This window comes from Cupressus sempervirens, chromosome 9 (assembly GCF_028749045.1).
Source record: "Cupressus sempervirens isolate cs-2001-9-10 chromosome 9, ASM2874904v1, whole genome shotgun sequence".
Classification (NCBI taxonomy): Eukaryota; Viridiplantae; Streptophyta; class Pinopsida; order Cupressales; family Cupressaceae; genus Cupressus; species Cupressus sempervirens.
In genome coordinates, this window is record NC_143126.1 from 217,301,237 (window position 1) to 217,325,581 (window position 24,345).

The following is a 24,345-nucleotide window of genomic DNA, read 5'->3' on the forward strand; positions in this document are numbered from 1 at the left end:
AGGAAATAGGCCCAAGCTTCCTAGCTTGTCTATATGAGTTATTGTGACCTATCTCCCCGCATTACATTTTGGTCAACTTGAAGTTTTACATCTTAGTTCTAATTTGATGTTCAAATCTAAAGTATATGCATCGTACTAATGGATTCTTACATCATATCACTAAAAAGTTTCATGCATTTTGAGACATAGTTCGTGCCAAAGCTCATTTTTTTGAACTCGACTCTTTAAAAACTTCTAATATCAATGTCGAGATCTTATTTGTATGTTTTACATGCTTATGATATTATATTCATTTAAAGATTCAAATTTACATTATAATATACAATATAAAAAGGGGACCACATAAGAGGACTAATTTTCTAAATTTATAAGGCACAATGGAATGCATAACCACCTTAAGACAAATATGATTGACACCATTTGGTAAGAAAGATATTGACGCAATATCAGTTTTTGGGCTTTCTATTCCTTTGTTGCTTAGAGATGGGAAGGGGATAGATTGGACAATAAATCTAGCTAGTAAATGAATTAATTGAATTGAAAAGTAAATGTACAGAGAAATTAGGGAAGATTTGAGTGAACCTAGGATAAAATTAGGATATATTTTCATCTCAAATCTACATTCTTGACTACCAAGATCCCACAAACACTTATAAATGCAAATATGGACTTGAAGACTATAACTTGACACCCTGTTGTATTTGGGCTGGATCTAGAGGGTATAGATTGTCAAACCTATTATGTACCTAGGTACAAAATGCTAAATCATTTTTACCCTAGGTTTTGGTCCTAAATTCCTGGGGGTTCACTTTCTTGATCTTCACATATTTTGTCTAACAAATATTTGACTTGTTTCTTTATGATATAATTCTTCTTTCAATGTGATGAAAAGTGAGGGGCCTGTCATGTTAAAGGCTTATAAAATTGTTAAGTCCTACCTTGGTTAAAGGATTTTAAATCACATTGTAATGTTGATAATAGATCTCCTCTATACATTTCATTGACCACTTCCTCTAATGTGATGTATCTCTTTACTCTATGATTAACTTCTTGGTTGCCTCTATCATTATCTCACTGATTCACCTTAACTTAGTACCTTCATGCAATTTATTTCATCTCTTATGATTAAATTAGGATTGACTCTTCCTTTATAATCATCTCCAAAAGTTTCTAGATCTAAATGAATGATCTAAATCTATCTTTTATGCTGCTTAGTCCTTCCAATTTTTTGAATGGTTAATTACCTTATAAAGGGATTGATGATCCTTTAATGAATGTGTAATTAACTCCTTGAATCTCTCCTCGATCCTCTAAACATACTTCCACCTTGAAAAAAATGGTTTAAGTACAATTCTGTGCCATTATAAATATTTATACAAAAAATGTCTTACTCAACTTCTATAGTGTTCTGGCGCTCAACCTTAACTAATTTCATCCCTTAGCTCACACTAAGCTTGACCTTTTCTATATTGCTTAGATTATATGTCTATTTGACTTGTCTTCTTCATTACTCAGTTAAAACGGTATGTAATCGACATATACTATTACTCGGTCTTAGCTAAATAAGTACATCACTCTATTCATTTATTTGGCCTATTAAGATGGGTCAATTGTAGTGATGATTGACCAAATCTAGATAGAAAATGACTAAGTGTTTGAGAATAAGAGACAACATGTCTTATGGATTCAACCATCTCACCCTTTGACATTAGTAATTGAAACACTTGGTCATAATCAATATGATCACTATAGAAAAAACATCAAAACTATAAACCTTCAAAATTTCACAATAGCTCCCCCTATGAACTAATTTCATACCTTACACTTGACATCATTATATACACACTAAATTTTCTCTTAGCATATACATGTACTTTCTGTCCATCAAAACTTATGTTATATTCCCCCTTGTTTTTGTCACTTATGGCTACTAGGCATTAGGGGTCAAACCATACTTGTCCAAAAATGGTTTGTGAATCTGCAATATCATTGTTGGAGCTTTTTCCCAACTAGTTCTTACAAACTTCAAAATTTGAATCTTAATTTCTGGCATAGCTACTAGATCTACCAAGCTATCAACAATAGAGAGATCTGGATCTCTTTGCACTAACTCCTTAGCTGAATGTATCTCTCTCTATATAACCTCCAAGTGAGGTATCAACATTGTTTGAATTAAGATAAGCTTAGCCCTTATTTTGCCATCCACATCCATCAACTTGTCCAACCTTGCTGTGAAAAATGTCAACTTATTAAAAGGAAATGAGCATGAACTTGCATTCATGCTCAATGTATTTGTTGTGGTCTCACAACGCACATCCCATTTTGAGTCACAAAATAGAGACCCCCCTAATCTAAAAATCTTCTTAAGGCACCTAGTCAAGTGCAGTGGTCAATTAGGACCCTCCTCGAGGTCTAGGTTAGACTCTAGTCCCTAGTTAGGCAATATCGAGTAGTTTCGAGGGAGTCAAAATTTAATTCTGGGTTCCTAAGTGCAAAAGTAAATGTGCACCTGCACACTCACCTCCTCTAGAGGATACACACTTGCACATGTGTGCACCTTAGGAGATGTGCACCCTTGGAGTTGTGAACTATTACACCTAGGCCTATAAATACCCTTCCCCTCTCATGTCCTCTTCACTTATCTTCTTTATTACTTCTAATCACCGTACCTATGCACGTCTACCAGCTCCACTGCTCCACATGTCTACAACTCTACATCTCCAAAGCTTCAACTTTTTTCAAGGTAAAAAACTATTGAGAATGTGCACATGCACATGTGTGCACCCTTAGTAGGTGTGCTAGTGCTCTCAAAATACAAGCCTAAGTTTCCCCCCAAACACACTTAAACATGAATCAAGTGCACAATTGTGCACATGCGCGTGCGAAGGTGTGCTAAGTGCACAAATGCGCACTTATAAACTTAAGTGCCTTCAAAAAGAAATATGCACACATGCACACAATGCACACCTGAACATGTGTGCTTTGTTCACAAGGTGCATATGTGCACATTACTAACTCATTAAGGGAATTTAGTTAGATTTAGCCTATTTTTGGTCGGTTTCTCGTTAGTCTAGGTCTCATCTAAGGGTCATCATTATTTTTTGACATCAATGGTACTAACATTTCTCCCTTTTGTGTAGATATAATGATGTTATCCTCATCCTCCATGGCAATAAAGATAACAACAAAGCTGGTAGCTTTCAAGTATTAAGGAGCATAGAAGAAATCTTAGTTCCAAGACAAACACACTAAGATCTGAGACAAACAATTAGGGTACATTGACTAGAATTTCTTTTTGACCCTATGCAATAAATCGAAAGAGAGGTCAGCCATGGTGTCGGCTCTAATTCAAAGTGGGTTAGTAAACGTCATTTCTCACACAATGTTAGTTCAATCATCTGAATTGATCGCGGCCTTAGCACATCACTACATACTAGAGGAGAAGATGGTCAAGAGTGTGACCGGAGAGATCTAAGACCTCAAAACATTGAAAAGGTCTTCCACATTCCAAGAGCATATCAATACCTTCAAATTACTTATGAGGGTGCATATAAATGGTACAAGGAGAATGCAATAGAGTCCAAAGAGATGGTACAGGAAAAGCACCTAATGGATATGACACCCTTGGAAAGAAGAGCTGGAAAGGTTGACATGACATGTAGATACATGATCAATGATATTGGCTACTCAATTGTTCTCTTGAGTAAAGCCATGGGTCTTCCCACAATAAGTCATTTGGAGACATGGATGGTACATTTCATTGAAATCATCATAACAAGCAAGATTCCTATTGACTGGAATCCTAAGTGATAGCTTGGATGAGCACCTGATTTCAATGAAGAATGACCCTTGCTTCTACATGACATCCTATATGGTATATCTGTTGGCGGCAAGAACCAAAGGTTATCTACGATTATACAGAAAAGGGAGCATGCAGGATGCAAATGCTTGGCCTTATGTCATGTACCCACATTTGGTAAAGAAGAAACTCCCGCTCCAAAGTGTGGAATATAAGGTGGTCAATGATGGTTTTATATTTGTCATTTCAGATTTATTGAGGGAGATTATGCAAAGAGAATATCAGTAGAAGTTGCATCACAAATAACATAGGTTGGTGCATATTACATAGAATTCAAGACATTCACTTATCTCCATGTAGCTAGTACCCTCTTATGCTCAAAGAAGCTTCTATGATATCCATCAAATATGCTTATATTATTGGAGATAGAAAGACAACTAGCCTTTGAATATGATAGGGTTAGGAATAAACATAAGAAGACTTGGGTATGGCCAATAACCATCAAGGCCTTTGAGGTAAAAAAGGACATTGCTATATTTGATTTAGAGTGGGATCAATATCCTCTAGAGGATTACCAAGTACCTCACCTATATTTTGATAACATCGAGAATGTACAACACTTGGTGGGTAAGAAGTTCATGCCCAAAGTAGCACTCAAGGATCATTGGATGAGTGTAATAGATGGCTTTGCATAAGAGACTTTTTTAGGATGAGTCTACAACTTTCCAAAAAGGTGTTGAACATAGAGATACTCCTCAAAGAATGGGACAAGGATGTCCTCAAAATATTGGATCCCTTATACACCAGAGATAAGATTTATGAAAGGACCATTATGAATGAAGAAATTGTGCATGAGGAGAATGATGATATCAATTACCGGGTCAGACATGTGGTTCAACTAACAAGAGAATGGATCAAGAAATCTTTCTAGATGGATCCAATTCCTCAAGCCCTACCTCTTCAAGTAACAACTCAACCTAAAAGAAGTAAAGGAACAAAAGTCACTATACCAACCAAACCCACCAAATCACCAGTGAGGCCGAAAATGGTGCACAAACATGAGCAAGAGGTTGATTATTTTGAGACACAAAAGGGCAAGGGAAAGAATTGAAAGAGAGCCCTTGATTAAGGAAGAAAGTGGAAGAATCCCAAGAAAAGCCAGCTACCGTAGAAGGAGAAGCCCAACTTGAGCCAGAAAAATCTTAACTTGAGCAAGACTAGGCTCAACCGGCATAGGAAGGAGTTCCACCACCTCAAACCCTGACATAAGAAACTTCCTTGTCGATACCCAATAGAGCTAGACAAAGATGAAGGTGGTAGGTGTAAAGAGGAGGAGACTAAAGAAAGAGTCTCCCTCACCATAAGTGCTGGAAACTATTCCTGAGGCGGAAGACGAGGAGAAAGGGGAACAAATAGAATTTGTCCTTTTTAATAAGAGGACTTGCTCAACTAGTGAAACTAATGAAGAGAGGAGAAGAATTTTGACTCAAACACCACCTTTTGCACCATGAGATCCTATCTAGTTTGAGACCTCAAAATATGAGCATAAAAAGTGGGTTGAAGAGATGGAAGATGAAGGAGAAAACGTTTTTGACCTCTCAGAATTTGACTTCATGCCTGTGGGTACTGAGATGGTGGGAGAGAGAATATGAGATAATCCTTAGAAAGAGCCATTAGGAGAAGACTGGAATCAACTACTTCCTCTAGCATAAGGAACTCTTGGAATTCTTCCTCTACCAACACAGGCTATGCTAGAACTAATTGATCAAGGATCAATGACCCTATCTCCTCCAACAATTGAACTAGAGAGTCAAAATCTAGAGGAACGAGAATATGTGCAATTACAAGCCATGACGTATCCAAGGAAGGAAAATTTATGGAAGAAATGCAACAACCTCCTCTTGATAAAAAGACTAGGCCCCCAGCCCAACATGAGACAGAAGATCACTCTAAAGTTATTCCTCAGCATGAGAAGATTCCGTAGATGAGTGATAAAGGAAAGGAACCTGCAAAAGAACCTTCCTCTTCTACATAATACATGTTACCAATGGTGACAACACCATCATGGCTTGATAAATAGGTCATGTTTAGAAAAAAGAGAGAGATGAAATTAACAGAAGAAGAAGGCTTGGCACAACTAAGATTAAGAAACTTGAGCCACCTGAGGGTGATGCTAGAAAACTTGCCCTAATAATAAAGAATCGGGATCATGACCTTTTGGTGCATATCATCATTCCATTTCCCTGTGTAGACAAAAAAGAGTTGACTCCTAAAGATCATCAAATGAAGGAGGTCATACTAAGAAATCCCACGGTGGATACCACAAAAATCTTGATTACCATGGGCCCCAAGAAAGTGTTTTCACACCTTGAAAAGGATGAGTCAGATCTTTTAATGCCACAAAAATAAAATGAATTATTGAGGGGATACTTGAATGAAGTGGTAGGTTCGAAAGACCCTGTGAATTCTGAAATTGCTCTAGGAACTGCATTGGATAGTAAAGAAACTGGGCCACCAATGGATTCAATTTTAGATGCTTGCCAAAGGTGGCATCACAATTTAGAGGAAAGGGGAGTGCAAATAATATAAAGCAATTTGAACCTTCTACACAACATCCTAACTAATGTCGACAAATTGGTTGCCATTATAAACCAAGATTTTGGGTTAATGGATGAAGTACGTACCTGGGCCACTGATTTGTAAGCATTGAAATCTATAAAAGGGAAAAGGTATCAAATGCTAATGGAGATAGATTTGACAGAGGAGTTAGATAAGTTAGATGATTGGATAGAGAAGATAGCTTTGAAAAATAAAGCCATGGAAGGACTATATGAACATATTCAACAGATAAAGAATAAGGCTCAAGAGAAATTTTTAGAGGCAGATAAATACTACAATGTCATAGCATTGAGATTTTTGAAGATGAGTCGAGAAATAAACTTTCCTTAGTGAAAATAATAGTTCAACAATTAAGGCATTTATTTGAAAATTATTTTTCTAAAGACGATGTTAGACTAGCATTCAAAATAGTAGAAAAATTGTTAGAACTAGATTCTAAACTTGCGAATTTTGTTGATACAAGGATAAAAATAAGTAACTACCAACAAGTAGTTCAAAATAAATAAAGTCATTGGATTACAAGAGGCTAAGGAAGTAACAGAGATCATAGAGAAATTCAAAAGCAAGCATGTAGACATCATTTTGGTATAAAGGGGATATAGCATAAAATTGTATATATATATATATATGCTAGTTGTATCTTTACCGATAGTTAGGATCGGTAATAAGCTTTGCTCAAGTATATAAACATGCTCCGATCTCTATTCTCCAAATTCGGGCGGCCTCTCCTTTCAACATGCGACTTCATTGAACCTGACTCGACTATAGTGCTTAGTAATTTGTCGATGAGGTTTCTTCATTTTCTGTTCGATGCTTCCATGAAATATGCAGATATACTTTTATTGCCGCTGGACTCAAATCTCATCGAACCGACAAATATTATGGTCTTTATTGACCTCGAACAGTTTGTTTCATGTCACTGTTTCTCCTTGCTACTTCTGCAAGGTCATTGAGTTCGGATATATGAGACATCATTTGCACGCGATATATCCATGGCGATGGTTAGCCAATCTACTTGAAATATAAACAATCTCCTGCTTCTGACGGCGATGAACCTCCCTGTTCCTCTTGCCACAAAGTTTCCAACATCAGGCTCTGCTCTTCCAATTTGAGCAAATAACCCTCGGCTACAAAATCTGTATACACGTTATTGCTGATGGGGTTTGACATGGTTCTCTTCAATCACAAGCATCTCCTTTCTGTGTATAATCCGCAAGGAGCAATAACAATATGATTAGAACAGGTTATCCTCAGACTCAGTTGTAGCGGAAGTTGCCGTATATCAAATTTTAAGGCATCTGCACGATTGAGGATGGATATTGACTCAATAAGTCATGCCGGTATCTGTAGTATCACTGAACCAAAATGTTTAAAAATTTCTAGTAACAAGTCATCAACGCATGAATTGATCTTTGTCTTTCAAGCTTTCCTGAATACAAACTTGATCATATTTCTCTCCGTTCATTGGAGCCCTTTCATTTTCATCATCTTATCAACAGTTCCATGTTGAATCGCATCTGCTGCAGCAAACAGTTTTAGTTTCGCAAAGTCATTTGCAAGCTCATCCTTGGTTTTGCCAATTCCTTATGATAGGTATTTGAGAAATATGTCTGCTTCTTTTACCAATCCACACATCAGTAGCTTGACCATACTCAGGATTCCCTTTTGGCAGATATAGTTTTACCAAACCACTAGGCTGAGTGTAACTACAACCATTTGTATCCTGACTGGTCTATCTGTGTACACTTCATATCATACTTGAAACAAATTCACTTCATCTGATACAAATATTTCCACTGTCACATATATTGTAATTTCATGGAGTGGGACTGCTATCTCAAATAGGGGCTGCAGAACGTTTTCAAGTATTGTAGTATAGCCTTCTGTTCTATACTTTTCTGCCGTCTATTTGAACTCGTATACTTGTTCTTCAATATGATGAATACACACCTCTCACACAATTAGTAATAGACCTATTTGCTGCATGAGGCTTGTATCAATATAAGGGTTTGAAACATCTGTGCATCTTGGAACCAAAATGTTGCAGAGAAAATGGATAATCCTTGGCACAGCATCATCAGAAGGGTCATCATGATATATCTGATATCAAGGCGCTTTGAATAGTGATGAAATGAAAAATGTGGGCTTGTATGAAACTTCATTTTCCATATTCTTCTGATCACGACCTTTCAGTGTTATGAAGCATATTGTTTGACTATAAGTAGTGGGGAAGATCTGAAAATTCTCTCTTTGCCATGGTGCTTAGGACTCTAGAATTTGCCAAAATTTTAGAGTTCCATCAGGTTCTATCTGGTAGGGTAATGTTAAGTGGCCAAAGTAGAGGGATATTGGTGCTCAGCCAAATAGTGTTTATCTTACACTTCAAGATAATGCTGATGCAGTGTTTGGTAATCATTTACGTGTTGCAGTTCTACCAAGTTGTCATGTTCCTATTGATGTTGTGTCTATAAGTAATGTTCCTATGGTCGAGTGCGTGATAGTGTATGTTTTGCTAATGCCTACTTCTACAATGATAGTGATAATGTAGATTCAACTTATCTTGGTGTTCCTGTTAGGTGCCACTACACTCTTGGCTTCAAGATTGTGTGGACTTTAGATACCAGCTTAAATAAGGGATCAATCATTTCAAGGAAAAGGTCACAAAAGATGTTTAATGCAATCCTTGGCGGTTTGGTTGTATTGATGTTATTTTGGTTGTTGGATATGTTGATAGCTAATTGATTACATACATGGACTGTTAACTGTATGTTTATTCTGTCTCTTTTTGGTAACATTAGTGTATCATTTGAAGGAGCTTCTTTGGATCTTTAATGGTCATGGCCAGGAGTGTCATGGTATGGTTTGGCTTCACATACATCTTTCAAGAAATATCAAATGTTCCTTGGCCACAAGAGAGGAACATTAATGGTTCCTACTTTTATGCTTAAGTACATGCAATCAGATTTTTAAAGCATAGGCATCATGGAGAGGTTCATGCATTTCATGTTGGCATACTCACCTGCAAAACTACCTCATAGATTTGTGGATCTGAATAAAACTCCTTGTCTAGAATATTAATATTGAATGTAATCACCTTAGGCTCTAAATCATAACCAATGTCAGCTGCGAAAGATATTCCAGCTATAACTGCATTCCATTCGTCAAGGTGATTAAGGCATTGAAAGCGACATTAATATACCTTCGGTTAAACATTGGAAGACCATCTTAACCTGTGGGTTGATTTGAGTTATTACAAAGCTAGCAGATGATTTTTTTTCAAAATATAACATGATCTTATAGAAGTTTTAAGAAAACACAATGATGAAGGCTATCCTGATCATTATATAGATATTTATTATTTAACTTAAGCCATCTGATAGAAAACTTAATGTGGTAATATAGTAGCTCAAAAGTATTCATTATTGTTCATCAGTGTAAACATCATCAACTATTAAGTGTTTCTCTGTCAACTATGTATATTAGATAGAAGCCTATTTATTTGCCAGAAAGGAAATATCCATTCATATTGCCTTTAGGAAATGACACTAAAATCCATATTGTGCTTACAGAATGACACTATGTCGATGAATTAAATAAAGGCAAACATAAAAAAGATAGAAGAACTATACAACTACTACTAACTACAACAGGGGAATTCCTTAGAGATAAATAGAAATGAAGCAAAACCAATGGTAATAAGTCTGTGGTCATTCCCACATTCAAAACTTCCATGATATTCCACTTTTCTTAGAGAAAAATGGGTAATCAAAATAACTATCCTCAATAGGAAACAGCTGTAATTAATGGGGCATCACACTTATTACAATGAGAATTATTATAATTAGTGTGATTTCACCCTCTTATTATCTTATTACAATGATATTTCTAAAACCACCATATTATGTGAAGAATGACAAATGAGGGGCAGTGAACCAAATGAGGTAATTATCCTGGAAAAGTTATTTTCCCAGAAAATATTTGTGGAAAACCCTTCCGGATTACCTAAACTTAAGAAATTATATTCCCAATCTCTAATAATGCATTGAAGTTGAAGCTCAAGTCAATACAACTGAGCTGAAAGACGGATATGAAATAGAAATGAAAAAATCACAAAATTCTTCAGCTTTTGCCAAAGTTTTCTCGTACATAAATCACTCTCAGCACTAACTAAACCAGTTTCAATGGCTTCAATAATTTGGAGGTTGTAATTCAATATTATCAATCAGTCTGACTCCTCCAAACCAAGCTGCAACACACAGGACAACTGGGAAGTCTATTCTGTCCACATGTTGCAATGTTTCTCGGTCAACTATCTGCAAATAAGTCAAATAGTTAAATAAGATTTCAATTAAGCAAAAAAAAAATCTTATAATTTGGTAGAATAGTTTCCACATCAATGATCTACCATACAGAAGAAGGCATTAGTTGCAACATTCCTGTAATTCTAATAATCTGTGTCTTTATTATGAAGGACAACCATGAAGTGTTAGTTTTTCTCATGCACATGTTGCCAAATGTTCATTAAACATTGTATTTAAGACTCATTATTAATCCTCAGCTAAGTTGCCAGTTTGGATTCCGGAATGGATGCAGGTTCAAGATTCGGGTTTGAAATTCATCCAATTTCATTTGGGGATGCTTCAGATTCATTGTGGTCTCATCCGTACAAAAACATGTTTTTTTAAAATATATAGTTACACCGCCCTTGGGGATAGGGGAACGGCGGAATGGGGGGACAAGTTTCCGGGATGGGGGGACAGCAGAATGGGGCCTTAATTTGTGGACAGTGGGGGAACGGTGGTGGGGGATGGGAGGGGTTGTATATACCGTACATGTGGTACTTAAAATGCTAGTTATGAAAAGATGTACTGCAATATAAGAAATAAAGATGCAAAAGAGTAGATATTTGAACATCGCATTGATTTGGAACATTGAACATAACTAGTCGAATCAGCTAAGGCGGAGGTGGTGAAATCTGGTGGCGCCACTAGAGATGGGGGAACAGAGTCCCCAAGTCTCCGATGTGTCCCCATCTTGGGGACATGGGGCAAAAAGGTGGGGGGGGGAACATGTCCCCATGTTACTATGTAAAATATGTATATGTGTGTATATATATGCAACAACAAAGAGTCCATACATCACTATGCTAATAGTAAAGCAACATAGCAAAATAAACTACCATATCTATGTTTCAGTTCAATAGGATATTAATTGCATCATTTAGCCATAGATACAACATGATACACTTGCTTGGTCACATGCATTGAACATATTTCCATATCAAGGGGGCAGTTTGAGAATGAAAGGAATTGTCAAAAGATAAGTGCAGTTATCTGAATTTTTATTCTATATTGGTTATAGGATTTTTAACTAGGCTAGATCAAAAGTTGAGATTCAAAATTAAAGCCCTGAATTCAAAGCTTTCATATTATTTTTAAATGTCCATTTGGATGTCACCTATTGTCAACTTGGATTTCCTCAATAAGCAAGTGTTCATTTTCATTCGCAAATGCATAAATGACATATAGACCATCCTTTTTGGTCTTCTTAGTGGTCACTTTAGGGTTGGGAGAATTGAATAGACCAAATTAGACCAAAAAAAACTTCAAAAATGTCTAAAAAATGTTGAGACCAAGTTCAGCCCAAGTTCAGCCACTAGGCAGCAAATTCTTCAAAATTTGCTGCAGATTCTGCCCAGGTTCCTCTGACAAAATTTGAAGCAAATTCATAGTTCTGCAAGATAACTTGGGGAAAATTTGACAAGGACCAAACTTTGTACAGAATCGAACCAGACTTTTGAGGGTTGCTGGAGAGAATCCAGTAACCTAGATCCTCGGTAATTGAGATATCATAATGAAACTGAATACTTCAAAGTGCTCATGAATTCAACTATGTCTTTTTTCTGCGCATGAGTTGATTCACCGGGGCACAAATTTCCTATGGGACAGAGATGGGGGAATGCTTTGGGGACATTCTCAATGCATATCTCCTCTTCCTTTGAATGCTCAGCCCCAATATTAAGAAATATGCAATTGTTACAAATTGGAAGTAAGTAAACTTTTGGAAGACAATGAACAATAAAATCCGATGTAACACCAGTACTGGGGTACGTTGGGACGGGGTGACATTGAGACGAGTATCTGGGACAGGAGGAAAATGGGCCCCATTTTTGGGACGGCAGGGGGTGGTGAGGGGACGACACCAAGGGGAGGAAGGGGCAAGGATGGGTGTTGTATAGTATACATATAGAACTTGAAACACTTGTCGTCCCCTTGCCGTCCCGAAAATGAGGCCCATTGTAACATAATTGAACACAACCAATTAGTAAACATATAGAACTTAAAATACTTGAACATAGCAAAATTGTAAGATGAACTCGAACCATTGAACATTCAACATAGTAACATATTACATACCCAATAGTAACATTCAAAAATCAAAATTCAAATAGAAATCCAAGTCCTCATTCCAGCAACAGCATGGTTGTGAAATGGCAGAGGTTGGGGTACTTGGGTACACGAGTAGCCAGTGCAAGGAGGGGTACACAACCAATGAGAGGCAACAATAGTCAAAACAACCTGTCAAGCCCCAATAAAACGGATGCACAACAAACAATCGGAGGAAATACAAACATGTCTAAAAAGCAGAAACTACCTAAGATTACCAACAACGGGAAGGAGGATTTTGTAAGACACTGTCAGGTCTGCGAAACAATCTGGACAACAAATGGCGTTACAAATAAAGATGAGTGGGTCCAACAGTTTTCAACGACCCTATGAGTGGAATTGATTAATACTCCGACATGGACAAGGAAAAAATTAGTTCATGGGACAATCCTAGGAAGGAGTTTTGACTACTTTTGGATGACAATGAAGTAGTTGCATAAAGATATAGCTCGGAGCAAGGGAAGAAAGACACCATAAGAGCCCAATATCGAAGGCTTAAGGAATTGTTGGGGAGCATGGCAACTCAACCAACTAATGAATTAAAGAAGAGATGATTTGTTGAGGGATCAAAGGCCTCCCTCAAAAAGAAACTGAAAATAGTGTTTCCTATGTCTGCAAACGCTTATGATAGGGGCATGAACCTCAAAAGTGAAAATAAGACATCAAAGAAGAAAAGAAGCAAGTCCTCATCTGGAAGTGATGAATCATCATAAGAGAGCAGTAATGATGACGAATCCAATGAGAAGGTGCAAGCTCTCCAGAAAGACATGGAAAGGATGATGGGAGAATTCAAAATGATGAAGGGAAGTGTGGGACAAAGTGATGGAGAGATGTGATGCACAAAGTGCAAGGAAAGTGGTCACACATAGGGGTCATGCCCAAAGAAGTCATTTTGCGACATCTAGCAAGTGATGGGTCATTCCACTAGGGAATGCCCATAAAATATGAAGACAAAGAGCCAACAAGTGCTCTTCACACTCGAGCAATCGTCTACCTTTGGGGCAGCCAAGCCTATGCAACAGACAAATAATGCATCATCAAGCGAGTTTTGAAACAACTGCGTGGAGGGAGAGGAGGTAATGAGAATAGAAGCCAAATACAATGCGATTTGAAGGGATGACTGACGATCCAATGTTGGGCATGCAGCCAGTGGGACCACTTTGCCTAACACTGCCAAAAAGGCGACATCACAAAAGTTGTGTCGATGGTGTGGTCCCGGAGATCACGAAGACGCTAACTGTCTAAAGCCCGTCGTGAACCTCCTTAACATCGAAGAAGAAAAGGTATTAGCCATCACCCTGAACCAAGCCAAACGAGTGGAATATTCTAATCCTTGTAACAAGAAATGGAGGGTATGTGAGGCAAAGGAGGAACTAGAGAAAGCCATGAAAGTAATGAAGGATACGCATGAGAGAGCAAGCATTTATGGGCAGACAGAAGCAGAAAACAATATACTATGACAAATGCTACAAATGGAGGTACTAGTCAAAATTCAAGACCTCCTTCAAACCATGCCTCAATTAAAGACGACATTATTAAATACTTGTCCCGCACAGCCTAGCACCACCTCTCAATCTAGCATTGTGCAACAAACATACGTCCCGAGTGGGTTGGCAATGGACCCTATGCTATTGGCAGGAATAATGGTGGACACCCGTCAGTTGTCAAAATGGACATTTTGGGAACAATTCTTACAGACACCATAGTTGACGGCAGGTCACGAGTAAATGTCCTTCCAAAGGAGACATGGAAGATGATGGAACTCTAAATTTTGGCAAAATTTAGAGTACCAAATACCATGGCAATGGGAGAATCTATAGATCTTACCCACTACTTATATTCAAACAATATGTTTCAAAAACACAAGCAAAATAGTGTCAAACACATAATACATACACAATCTGGAATCATAAACAAAACATACGATTTGTTTAGAAAAATCCTCAAAGAAATGTGTTCCCATATAATACAGTGGTAACAAGAAAATATAGGAGCCTATAGAATGGGGTCTAAGCAATCAGACAAAGGAATGACACTCTCAACTCTTTACTATGTCCTTCTGGCAACATGCAAAGCTATGTCACCATTCACTCCATTTTTATTGAATCCATGTATCAAAATCCAGTTGAAGTTCTTGATTCTCGAACAGCAGATTAATAGTGTTTTCATCAACTACTTTGGTTTCAATGGTATTGCTAATGATTTCAGAATAGGAATGATATATGGACTAGTTTGAAAGCAAACAGTATTCCTGACTCCAGTCAATGTGAATCTACATTCATATCAATAAAGAGACTTAATAAAGCATAAGAAAGAGACATGTTAACAAATGAAACTGTATGAGACTCACAGCAGCACATAGTATGAAAAGTATACTTTCATAATATACCAATACATTGAATGCAGGAATTAAAGACAAAACCGAATACAAAAAATACAAAAACATCATCGACAGATTCCATGGACTGCAATATTTGTATCGTGCCTGAGCAATGATATGGAACATGGTAACAAAGGTAATAATAACACCACAATGATAGAGCAGTTATATAAGGATTATTATTGAACAGAAATATACAGCATTTATACACAGTTCAAACGTCTGGAGATGTCCTCAATTCTGTAGCGATAAAATTGAGGATGCCCGATAGAAATCAAACCAGTAATCAATTATTTCCCAGTATTACAGAAATAGATAAAGACTTATGCTGGGCAGATATTCACGCAGGAAAAGAACAAACACAGTTGAAACTAAGGTGGAGGTATATATTGCCGGCAATGAAATAACATTATAAAAGAAATTTGTCTGCCACAATAATGCTCAATCAAGACAAAAGATCACTCTGGAATCTGCATACAATTACAATCGAATATATATCATTATCAAATGGTATTGAATTTCCAAACTCTTGGCAATATGATCGATGGAAGTTTACAAATGCATAGACCAAAGCAGTATTTACGAGCAGTAAATTCCATCATCTTCAGAGTTTGAGTTTGACGGAGAACATGGTGGAATGGATGCGGGTAGGAACCGAATGGAACCCAATGAGGAAGGTGTACTGGAGCTTGAGGAATGTTCAGAAGATGACATAAGTTCGATGAACAAATTCTTCCATTGGCAAATGGAAGACTACAAGCTTTTTCACAGTTACATGTTGGGGGTGGAAGCAAAACAACAAGGGTCAAAGAAGGAGGTGTTTCGGCCGAAGTATGGGGAATACAAAGGAGAGGCCTGTGTGAATGAGAGCCTAACCCACAAATTTGACGCCAAAGGATCAATCAAGTATGAAGAACTGTCCCTACAAATTACCAACCTCGGGGATGACGAAAACCCACGCAACATATTGGTTGGGGATGACTGGAATCCTCTGAAAGTCATAGCATTCAAAATATTCATGGAATGTAAAGACATGTTTGCCTGGACTTACAAGGACCTTATGGGCGTACCACCAGAGTTATGCATGCATCACATACCTTGAGTACCTAGAGTCGTACCTGTATGGAGAAGACTGTACAAGATGAACAAAAATTATGCAGCTAGGGTAGATATAGAACTTCAACGCATACTGGAGGTATGGATTATCTTCAAAGTACAAACAAGTGAATGGGTATCACCCTCTTTAATATCATTAAAGGAGGCAAACCAAATATGAATTTGTGTTGACTTCAAATGCATAACGTCATCACCATAAAGGATCCCTTCCCTATCCCATTTACAGACACAATACTTGAAGTTGTCGGACACGAGATGTATACATTCATGGACAGATTCTCTAGATATAACCAAATATCAATTGCAGAGGAAGATAAATTAAAAACCATGTTCGTGGTGGAGGATGGGGTGTATGCATATAACTAGATGCCCTTCAGTTTATGCAATGCACCCGCAACATTTCAGAGAATAATTCATCACATTTTTTACAAAATGTTGGCCAGAAACTTATGAGCTTTCCTTGATGATTGGTTTATCTTCAATGAGTAGGACAAACACTTGGCGGGGCTAAGAGAATGCATGAAAACATGCCAACAAACAAGGTTAGCACTCAATCCAAATAAATGTAGATTCATGATCCCACAGGACAAGCTCTTAGGTCATATTGTATGTAAGACAGGACTAAAGATAGAACTTGACAAGGTACGAGCAATAGTCAAGATGGAGGCTCCCACAAATGTATCCAGAGTAAAATCATTGCTAGGGCACATCAGCTATTACAGGCGGTTTATAAAGAATTTTGCCCAAATATCCCACCCCCTCGACAGGCTAACACGGAAACAGGAAACCTATAATGAGCAAGAGGCATCCTTTGGCAAATTGAAGACTAGACAACTTAGGGCACCAATCCTGGCATATCCCAACTAGGATAAGGAATTCCACGTACATGTAGATGCTTCCAACTTTGCAATCGATGCAACCATGGCACAGACGGGAGATCACGAGATGGACCATCCCATTTATTTCACTGGTAGACTATTGTCGAGAGTTGAGAAAAATTATAGCATGACGAAGCGAGAAGCTCTCAGATTGGTCTATGCAATGCAGAAGTTCAGGCACCATCTATTGGCAACAACGTTCACATTTTACGTGGACCACCAGGTACATCAAAACCAATCATATAGGAGAGGGTGAAAAGATGGTTCATGCCACATCAAGAATTCACCTTCACCATTATTGTGCGGCCTGGGAAGAGTCGCATCATCACAAATCAACTCTCTTGAAACAAGTCATGGGAGCCACCAAAAGGAATTAATGATGATTTCCTTGACGTACATGTATTTCATATTGCTATTCCTCCGAAGTGGTACAAATGCATTGGAGAATATCAATCAACCTCACAGTTTCTGAGAGAGATACCACTAGGGTGAGCGATGAAAGCTAGTACTGAGGAGTAGAATGTTTCAATTGATCAATGGACTCTTGTATAAAATGGGCTTGGATCAAGTGTTGAGAAGGTGTGTTATGGAGGAAGAAGTACCAAGTGTCCTAAGGGAAGCTCGTGAAGGTCTGTCAGGGGGCTTGTGGGACCTAATACGACCACATGGGAAGTACTCCAAGTAGGGCTATGATGGCCTACCTCGTACAATGACGTTAGGGAGTGGGTGGTCAGTTGTGATACTTGTTAGCAACTGGGGAAACCCTTGAAAAGAGATTTCATGCCACTCACAAGCACAAGAATTGTTTGAGCATTATGGCTTAGACTTCGTGGGACCTCTGAAGGCAAGTAGGGCTTGAAGATGTCAGTAGCAACTGAGTATCTAACAAAGTGTGTGGAGGCATGAGCACTACCTAATAAATTGGTCATAAGTACAAAAAAGTTTATTTATGAATAGATTATCACCCGATACGATATTCCTATCCAGTTGACTAGTGATAGGGGAGGTCATTTCATCAACCATGTCGTTTGGCTATACACAACAGAATCTAAAATTTTCCATTCCTTGTCAAGTCCATACTACCCACAAGCCAATGGCCAAGTAGAGGCAACAAACAAGATCCTGGAGTCAATAATATACAAATCAAGCGGGGTAGACCAAGCTGACTGGGAGGAAAAGCTATTGTCCGCACTATGGGCATACCACACAACTTACAAAGTAACAACATGACAAACTCCGTTCGGTTAGGAAGCTGCAGTTCTGGCAAGATTTATGGTCCCCAACCTCCAAATAGCGATTGAAAACAAGCTTGGAGATATGGAAAGCCTCTGGGAAATATTAGACAACTTAAACAAATTGGACGAATGGAGACTGATAGCGCAGTGGGCCATGGAGGTAGCACAACAGAGATGCAAGGCATGGCATGACAAGCACCTTGAATGCATTCAATTTACCCCAAGCCAATTGGTATTGAAATGCAACAACAAAAATGAAATAAAGTCAAGCAACTTTAGGTTGAAGTGGTTGGGGGCTTACAAAGTGAGAAAAGTGGGCGACAATGGGGCAATCAAATTATGGATATTGGACAGGAAGGAGATAGTAGACGTCATGAATGGTTTGAAGCTAAAGATTTATGAGGAGAGAACTGATTGTCCAAGAAAAAATGGCCCATGCCCGAATAGGCAAAATAATTTAGACTTGGGCAAAAAAATTAATTAATTCAATTTAAATAAAATGCGGAAAAAAACTAAAAATAAATAAATTAGGGAACTATTGCGACAAGCAAATAAAAGAATTTACCAAGAACATGCAACGCACATCGCAATGAGAAGGAAAGTAAGTGTGCTAGATGGAGGCATAGAAGGAGATCATACAGACTGTACGAACTTGGTGAAACAAAGAAAAGGTCCAAGTTGTAAGAATTTGGTATAGCTCTGATACCATGTAAGAATTTGCCTTAGGGAAAAATCACCCAAGACCAAGAAGCACAATAACTAGCACAACATAGACCAACAGAGTATGATCAAAATAACAATATGATATTCAATTGATTGTATAGTACACTAGGAGAGCCTGTATATAAAGGCCTCTATGATGCATCTAGAATGTCTAAGAGTTAGCAATATGATAAGCCTCACAACTAAGCACATGTCCACCAGGAGTGGATTATTCTACATTAAGCACAGAAGTTAGAGAAATAATGAGAGGATAAGCCTACAAAGGTGTGTCACGTAAAATTATGTTGTAGACACCATGTGCTTAATTACGAGTGCAAATAACTGTGTTGTCAATATGACAACTCAGTTAATTATGCAAACTCCAGTTATGTAGACACCATGTGCTAAAATAGAGTTTCTTACTCGTGTTGTCAACATGACAACTCATATGAGTACGCAAACTCCTAGGTGTCTAACCTAATAAATAATAAAATAATGCATTTATCCTAAGTAAACTTAAGTAAAGCGTAAATAATAATTATTTACACTAACACCCCCCCTTAAGTGCAACTTGGGGGAATGCACCTAAGCTCACAAAAGCTATGATGAAATGCATAATGGGTCCCGGCTACTAGGCCATGTTAGGTACCCAAGTACAAATGCAATGCTAAAATGCAATGAAATCTCTCTGCAAACAAAGAACGAGGGAAAACCTCATGGGAAAAACCCTCCCCCGAAAAGAGAGAAAAGTACAATAAAGAAAGATGCATGAATGGATGGAGTAAACAAGAGCCCCCCATTATGACATATATCTTGCATATACAATAGAGAATCCCTCAATGAAATCCCCCCCTTAATGAAGGATCTCATATGGATAAGTGTCTAAAGACAAAAGGAAATCCAATGCCGACAAACAACATTTCTCCCTTTAGGAAGAAAATACACCATATATACATGCAAGTATGCTTCCCATTGTGGATAGGAAGATGGAAGAGGGATCCCGATGTAGGAAGTGGTGGCAAGAGACACAGGAGAGTGATCCGATAAAAGAGTGTTTAAGAAGGGCTAAAGTACAGTGGGCCATTCAAATGCCCATTTTTTGTATTAAGGACTTTGAGTCCCCCCTGCATGCAACAATTGAGACATATGAAAGGTACTAAAAAATCAACATAGTCTCCTACCTGGGTCGTGACATCTAGATTTCATTCACAAATACGGAATTTACAAGGGTATTCGGCATACCTAGAAAGGGGCACAAGATTGATCTGAAGATGAAGAATATGATTTTGGAGGCAAAAGATTTTTTATACGACTAGTATGTAGGGATAACCTCTCACAATCAAAGAAAGATTCTATCCCAAAGTCTTCCAAAAGAAGAGGAGTGAAGAAGTCCTTTGTCAAAGAAGGGCACTAGTGATGCCTTATGGATGTGGTCAAGAGTAGAGTCACAGGATTGACCCGTGCCTCAGAAATCTTCTTTCCCTAGATATCACTAATGAACAACTTAACGGATGGTAGGGTGTATGATTGGGCATGATTATTATATGAACGCATGCATGAATTAATGACCTTGCAACACAAAACCTTCTACATGCCACATTATACTATAGGGTTGTTCTTGGACGCGATACTTAGATTCTTGAGGACATACTTGAGGTCAAGATAGGACCTATAGTGCCAAGAGAACCTCCCATCACGCGATGGCGCTACTTAGACACACCTAGAGGATAGAAGGTGGTCATAGGCTTCAAGCAGTCCAAGCAAGAGATTGACTCAAGATCCGATCATGGAGACACAAACAATGGACGCCAAGCCACATCCGACAGTGAAAGTGCCACAGAAGATTGGGAGTGCACTTTGGCAGTCGGAGAGGATGAGGTTAGGATAGTTACTCCTTCGATATTATTTGCACGACCTATGTTGCCTACTATAGGGTATTTCACCCCCACTACCAACACCACTCCCATTCCTACTTTTGCCCAAGTTAGAGCACCCATTAAGATGACTTTGAGTGTAGTGACGACAGAGAGAGCCCCTGCGGTAATACCTGAAATGACTCAGACACAAATGGCAATAGTTGTGGTTTTGGAGTCTCAATCTTCACCACCAAAAGTTGCGCTAGAGGAGGTCCAGGTTATGGAGATTCCTGAGATAGAGGGCAATGAACCTCGTGAGCCACAAGTCAGACTCGATGTGGTAGGGCCAAATGCTATGGGGACAATAGAGGCGGCCTTGTTGAGCAAACTGATGAAAGATAGTGTCATGGGTATGGTGGAGTCGGTAAAGGACAACTCTGTAGGAACGATACCTAGGTAGAGACTGTTGGTGGTAGGACATGCTAGTGCCTACTTGATGGAGCATTTTAAGATCACACTAGTCGCACGAGGGTCTTATATTCAATCACCTATGAGGGAGACACTTGCAAAGGTCATGGAGTTGGATAGTACTGGTACTAGCCATAGGAGTTGATGCATTAGATGGAGGATGCCATATGGGTGAGATGAAGGAGGGAATACCTAGCATAAAAAATCCCCATGCTATGGTACAGGTGGTACAAGAGCAACCAGCCATAGGACCACAGGAGGATATTCCTAGCAAAGATATGGAAGAATATTTAGGAGACATGGTAGTTAGAGGTCGTCGGGTAGTGATCTCCGACGCAAGCGAGGGTCATAGAGGTTGTTGTTAGGGAGTTGGACCATGTACTGACATTTAACCCAATGAGTACTCCCCTACCTTCCAAACTTGTTTTGAGGCAAGAGAATGGCTCGTGATAGAGACTCCTAAGATGATTCAGAAATGGACTGCTGGAGAGATGGTGGTTAAGAGCAGAGTTGAGAGCCTCACTCATGAGATAGCAGAGCTATACAGGGCCACCTACTATACTCAATGGCAAAGTGAGGCAAATAGGGTACCAACAGAGCAATCTCAGAAGATGGATACCTAGCTAGCCACCCAGCAATCGGATTGGGGGAAAGAGCAACCAACACTCATGACACAGTTGGAGGTAGCCACCAAGGATAAGTGCATGTTGGAGATGTTGGTTGAGGCTAAAAAAGAGTGAGGGCAAGGAGACTGGGTTACAAGGGATTGCGGAGATGTTGAAAGAGTCGGTAGAGGGACAATTGCAAGCAAAAGAGGATTTGAATGTGCGGACTAAGTAGGTGTACCAGCTACGGGAAAAGTTGAACCCCTTAGCATCTCAGCCAGCTCCAGGGACACTTCCTTTATCTTCATCTTAGTTTTTCTTTTCATATGTATATAGTGCAAAACATCGTCTCCATTATTAGTTGTTATCAGGAGACAACATTCATTTTTGGGGGGGATAATGTTGTTGGGTAAATTATGTTTCGGGGATAATTAATCATATGTTAGGAAGTCAGTTACCAAAGGCATTATGATGCGATAGTTAAGTCGTAACCCTTCGAGTACTATTTATATACTTGTCATGAACAAGAAAGATATCATATTCAGTCTTATGTATTCCTAGTTTGAGTGCTACTGGAGATAAACATTAATGGAATGAGCAATCTGGTTTCCTAAAGCATTGTGTTACATTTACTTTTGTGTTATGTTCTTCCATTACTTCTGTAGCATGTATTAAAACCAATTTAGCCATGACGGCAAACAAACCTAAACTATACATACAAGATTTGTTTTCCTCATTATATAGGGTATTGAGAGCATCAGTATTCTCTCCAAAAGATTAATCACGCCCTTGGCAAAGTTGAATGAATTGTTTTTCATACTTTCCAAATGTGATAATCGAATTCTTTCAAGGCATCAATAATAGACCAACTTATCGTTGGTGTAATTATATAATTGCACCTTATTAACTTCAAATAGGTAAATTAGGAAATAAGTGCACATATCAGTTCTCTTGATTGATTAGATTATTTGCCACCTCAACCTCATTTATTTCCTTGATTGATAATATTTATGTGCCACCTCTCCCTCTCAACATGAGTTCACTTGGCACCTCTATTCTCATATATTCAGTTTGTCCTCTAGTTCACTGCTCTTCTCTGACACTTAACTTGTGCATGCCTAGAATAAATATATTGTACTCCATTTCTCTAGTTTTACACACCATGAATACAAATACTGATGTTTTTATTCTCATCTTGTTTGGATTTGAATGTCTCTTTTGAATGTTTCTGTTCTAGGGGAAATATTTTTAATTGCTAGTTCCTTATTAAATCTAATGTGTTAGCTGACCAAGCCAATTAAGTATAAATTAATTCAATATTGGATATTGCTGATGCTTCTTGACCTAAGGCTTATAGTTTTGCAGATTGGGTGTTTCTAGACCGCTCTTGTAAAAGACCTCAGAAAAAAGGAACTAGATTGTTCAATTGCAACGCACTTTTGGAAAGGCCCTCCCAACCTCCATCTTTACTCTCCTTGGGATTTCTATCCTACAAATTTTCTCATCTTCTTTTGTTGGGTACACTTTTTGTGTACCTTGTAATTCTTCATATTGCAGATGGGTACTTCATTGTCATGTCCCTTCTTCAGAAATTAGAGAATGGACTAGTTGCCCAGGGCGAACCTTGTTCAAGAAGTCTTGGAAGTTGGGGAACCAGGCTGCTATTTGGTGTGAGCCAATATGTGTCAAAGGTTGAGGATCGGAGATGTTGCCTAACATGTGCCTAAGAGTCATTGGAAATTGGGGATCGGGATTTTGACTCATGACAGTCATTAGAGGTTGAAGTTTGGGGATAGTGGCCTACATGTGCCAAAGTGGAAGGGTGGAAAGGATTCAACGGCACAATGGAGATTGGAGATTGGAGCTACCGTCTAACCCACACCAACTCAAAGGGAAGGAGAAAGTCCAAGCCCTTGATATAGAAGTTTGTAGGGCCAAAAAGGCTGACATGTGTAGCATGTGGAAATTCAAAATTGAGCCTTCCCGCATTTTGGGTCTATGCCGACTAGTTTGGTATTCGAGTTAAGGAACATATAGAATTAGAGAAATGTTTCATTTGTAATCATCCAAATTATGTTATCATATTTTCTAGTTCTAAGCACTATGCGTTCAACCTATGGTTTGTAGATGAATCTCCATAGGAGACTCTGATCAATGGACAAACACCTGCTGGTTGTTAGAATCAAAGGACAAAAGCCCTTTGGTTATTTGAGAGCATTCTCACTCAGGGAGTGCATTGGA

General features: G+C 38.4%; 1 protein-coding gene across 2 annotated transcripts in view; it reads right to left on the reverse strand.

Moving 5' to 3' along the window:
- Window positions 1–10,108: 10,108 nt before the first annotated feature.
- PANC (pantoate-beta-alanine ligase) overlaps window positions 10,109–24,345 on the reverse strand; it is a 124,722-nt gene continuing 110,485 nt past the window's right edge. Inside the window, exon 4 of one of the 2 annotated variants that reach the window (XM_089799655.1) lies at window positions 10,109–10,731. In XM_089799655.1, the coding sequence (XP_089655781.1) occupies window positions 10,606–10,731 (126 nt within the window). In that variant the 3' untranslated portion in view covers window positions 10,109–10,605. The remainder of the gene's footprint in view (window positions 10,732–24,345) is intronic. The other variant, XM_089799656.1, reaches the window with a different exon arrangement.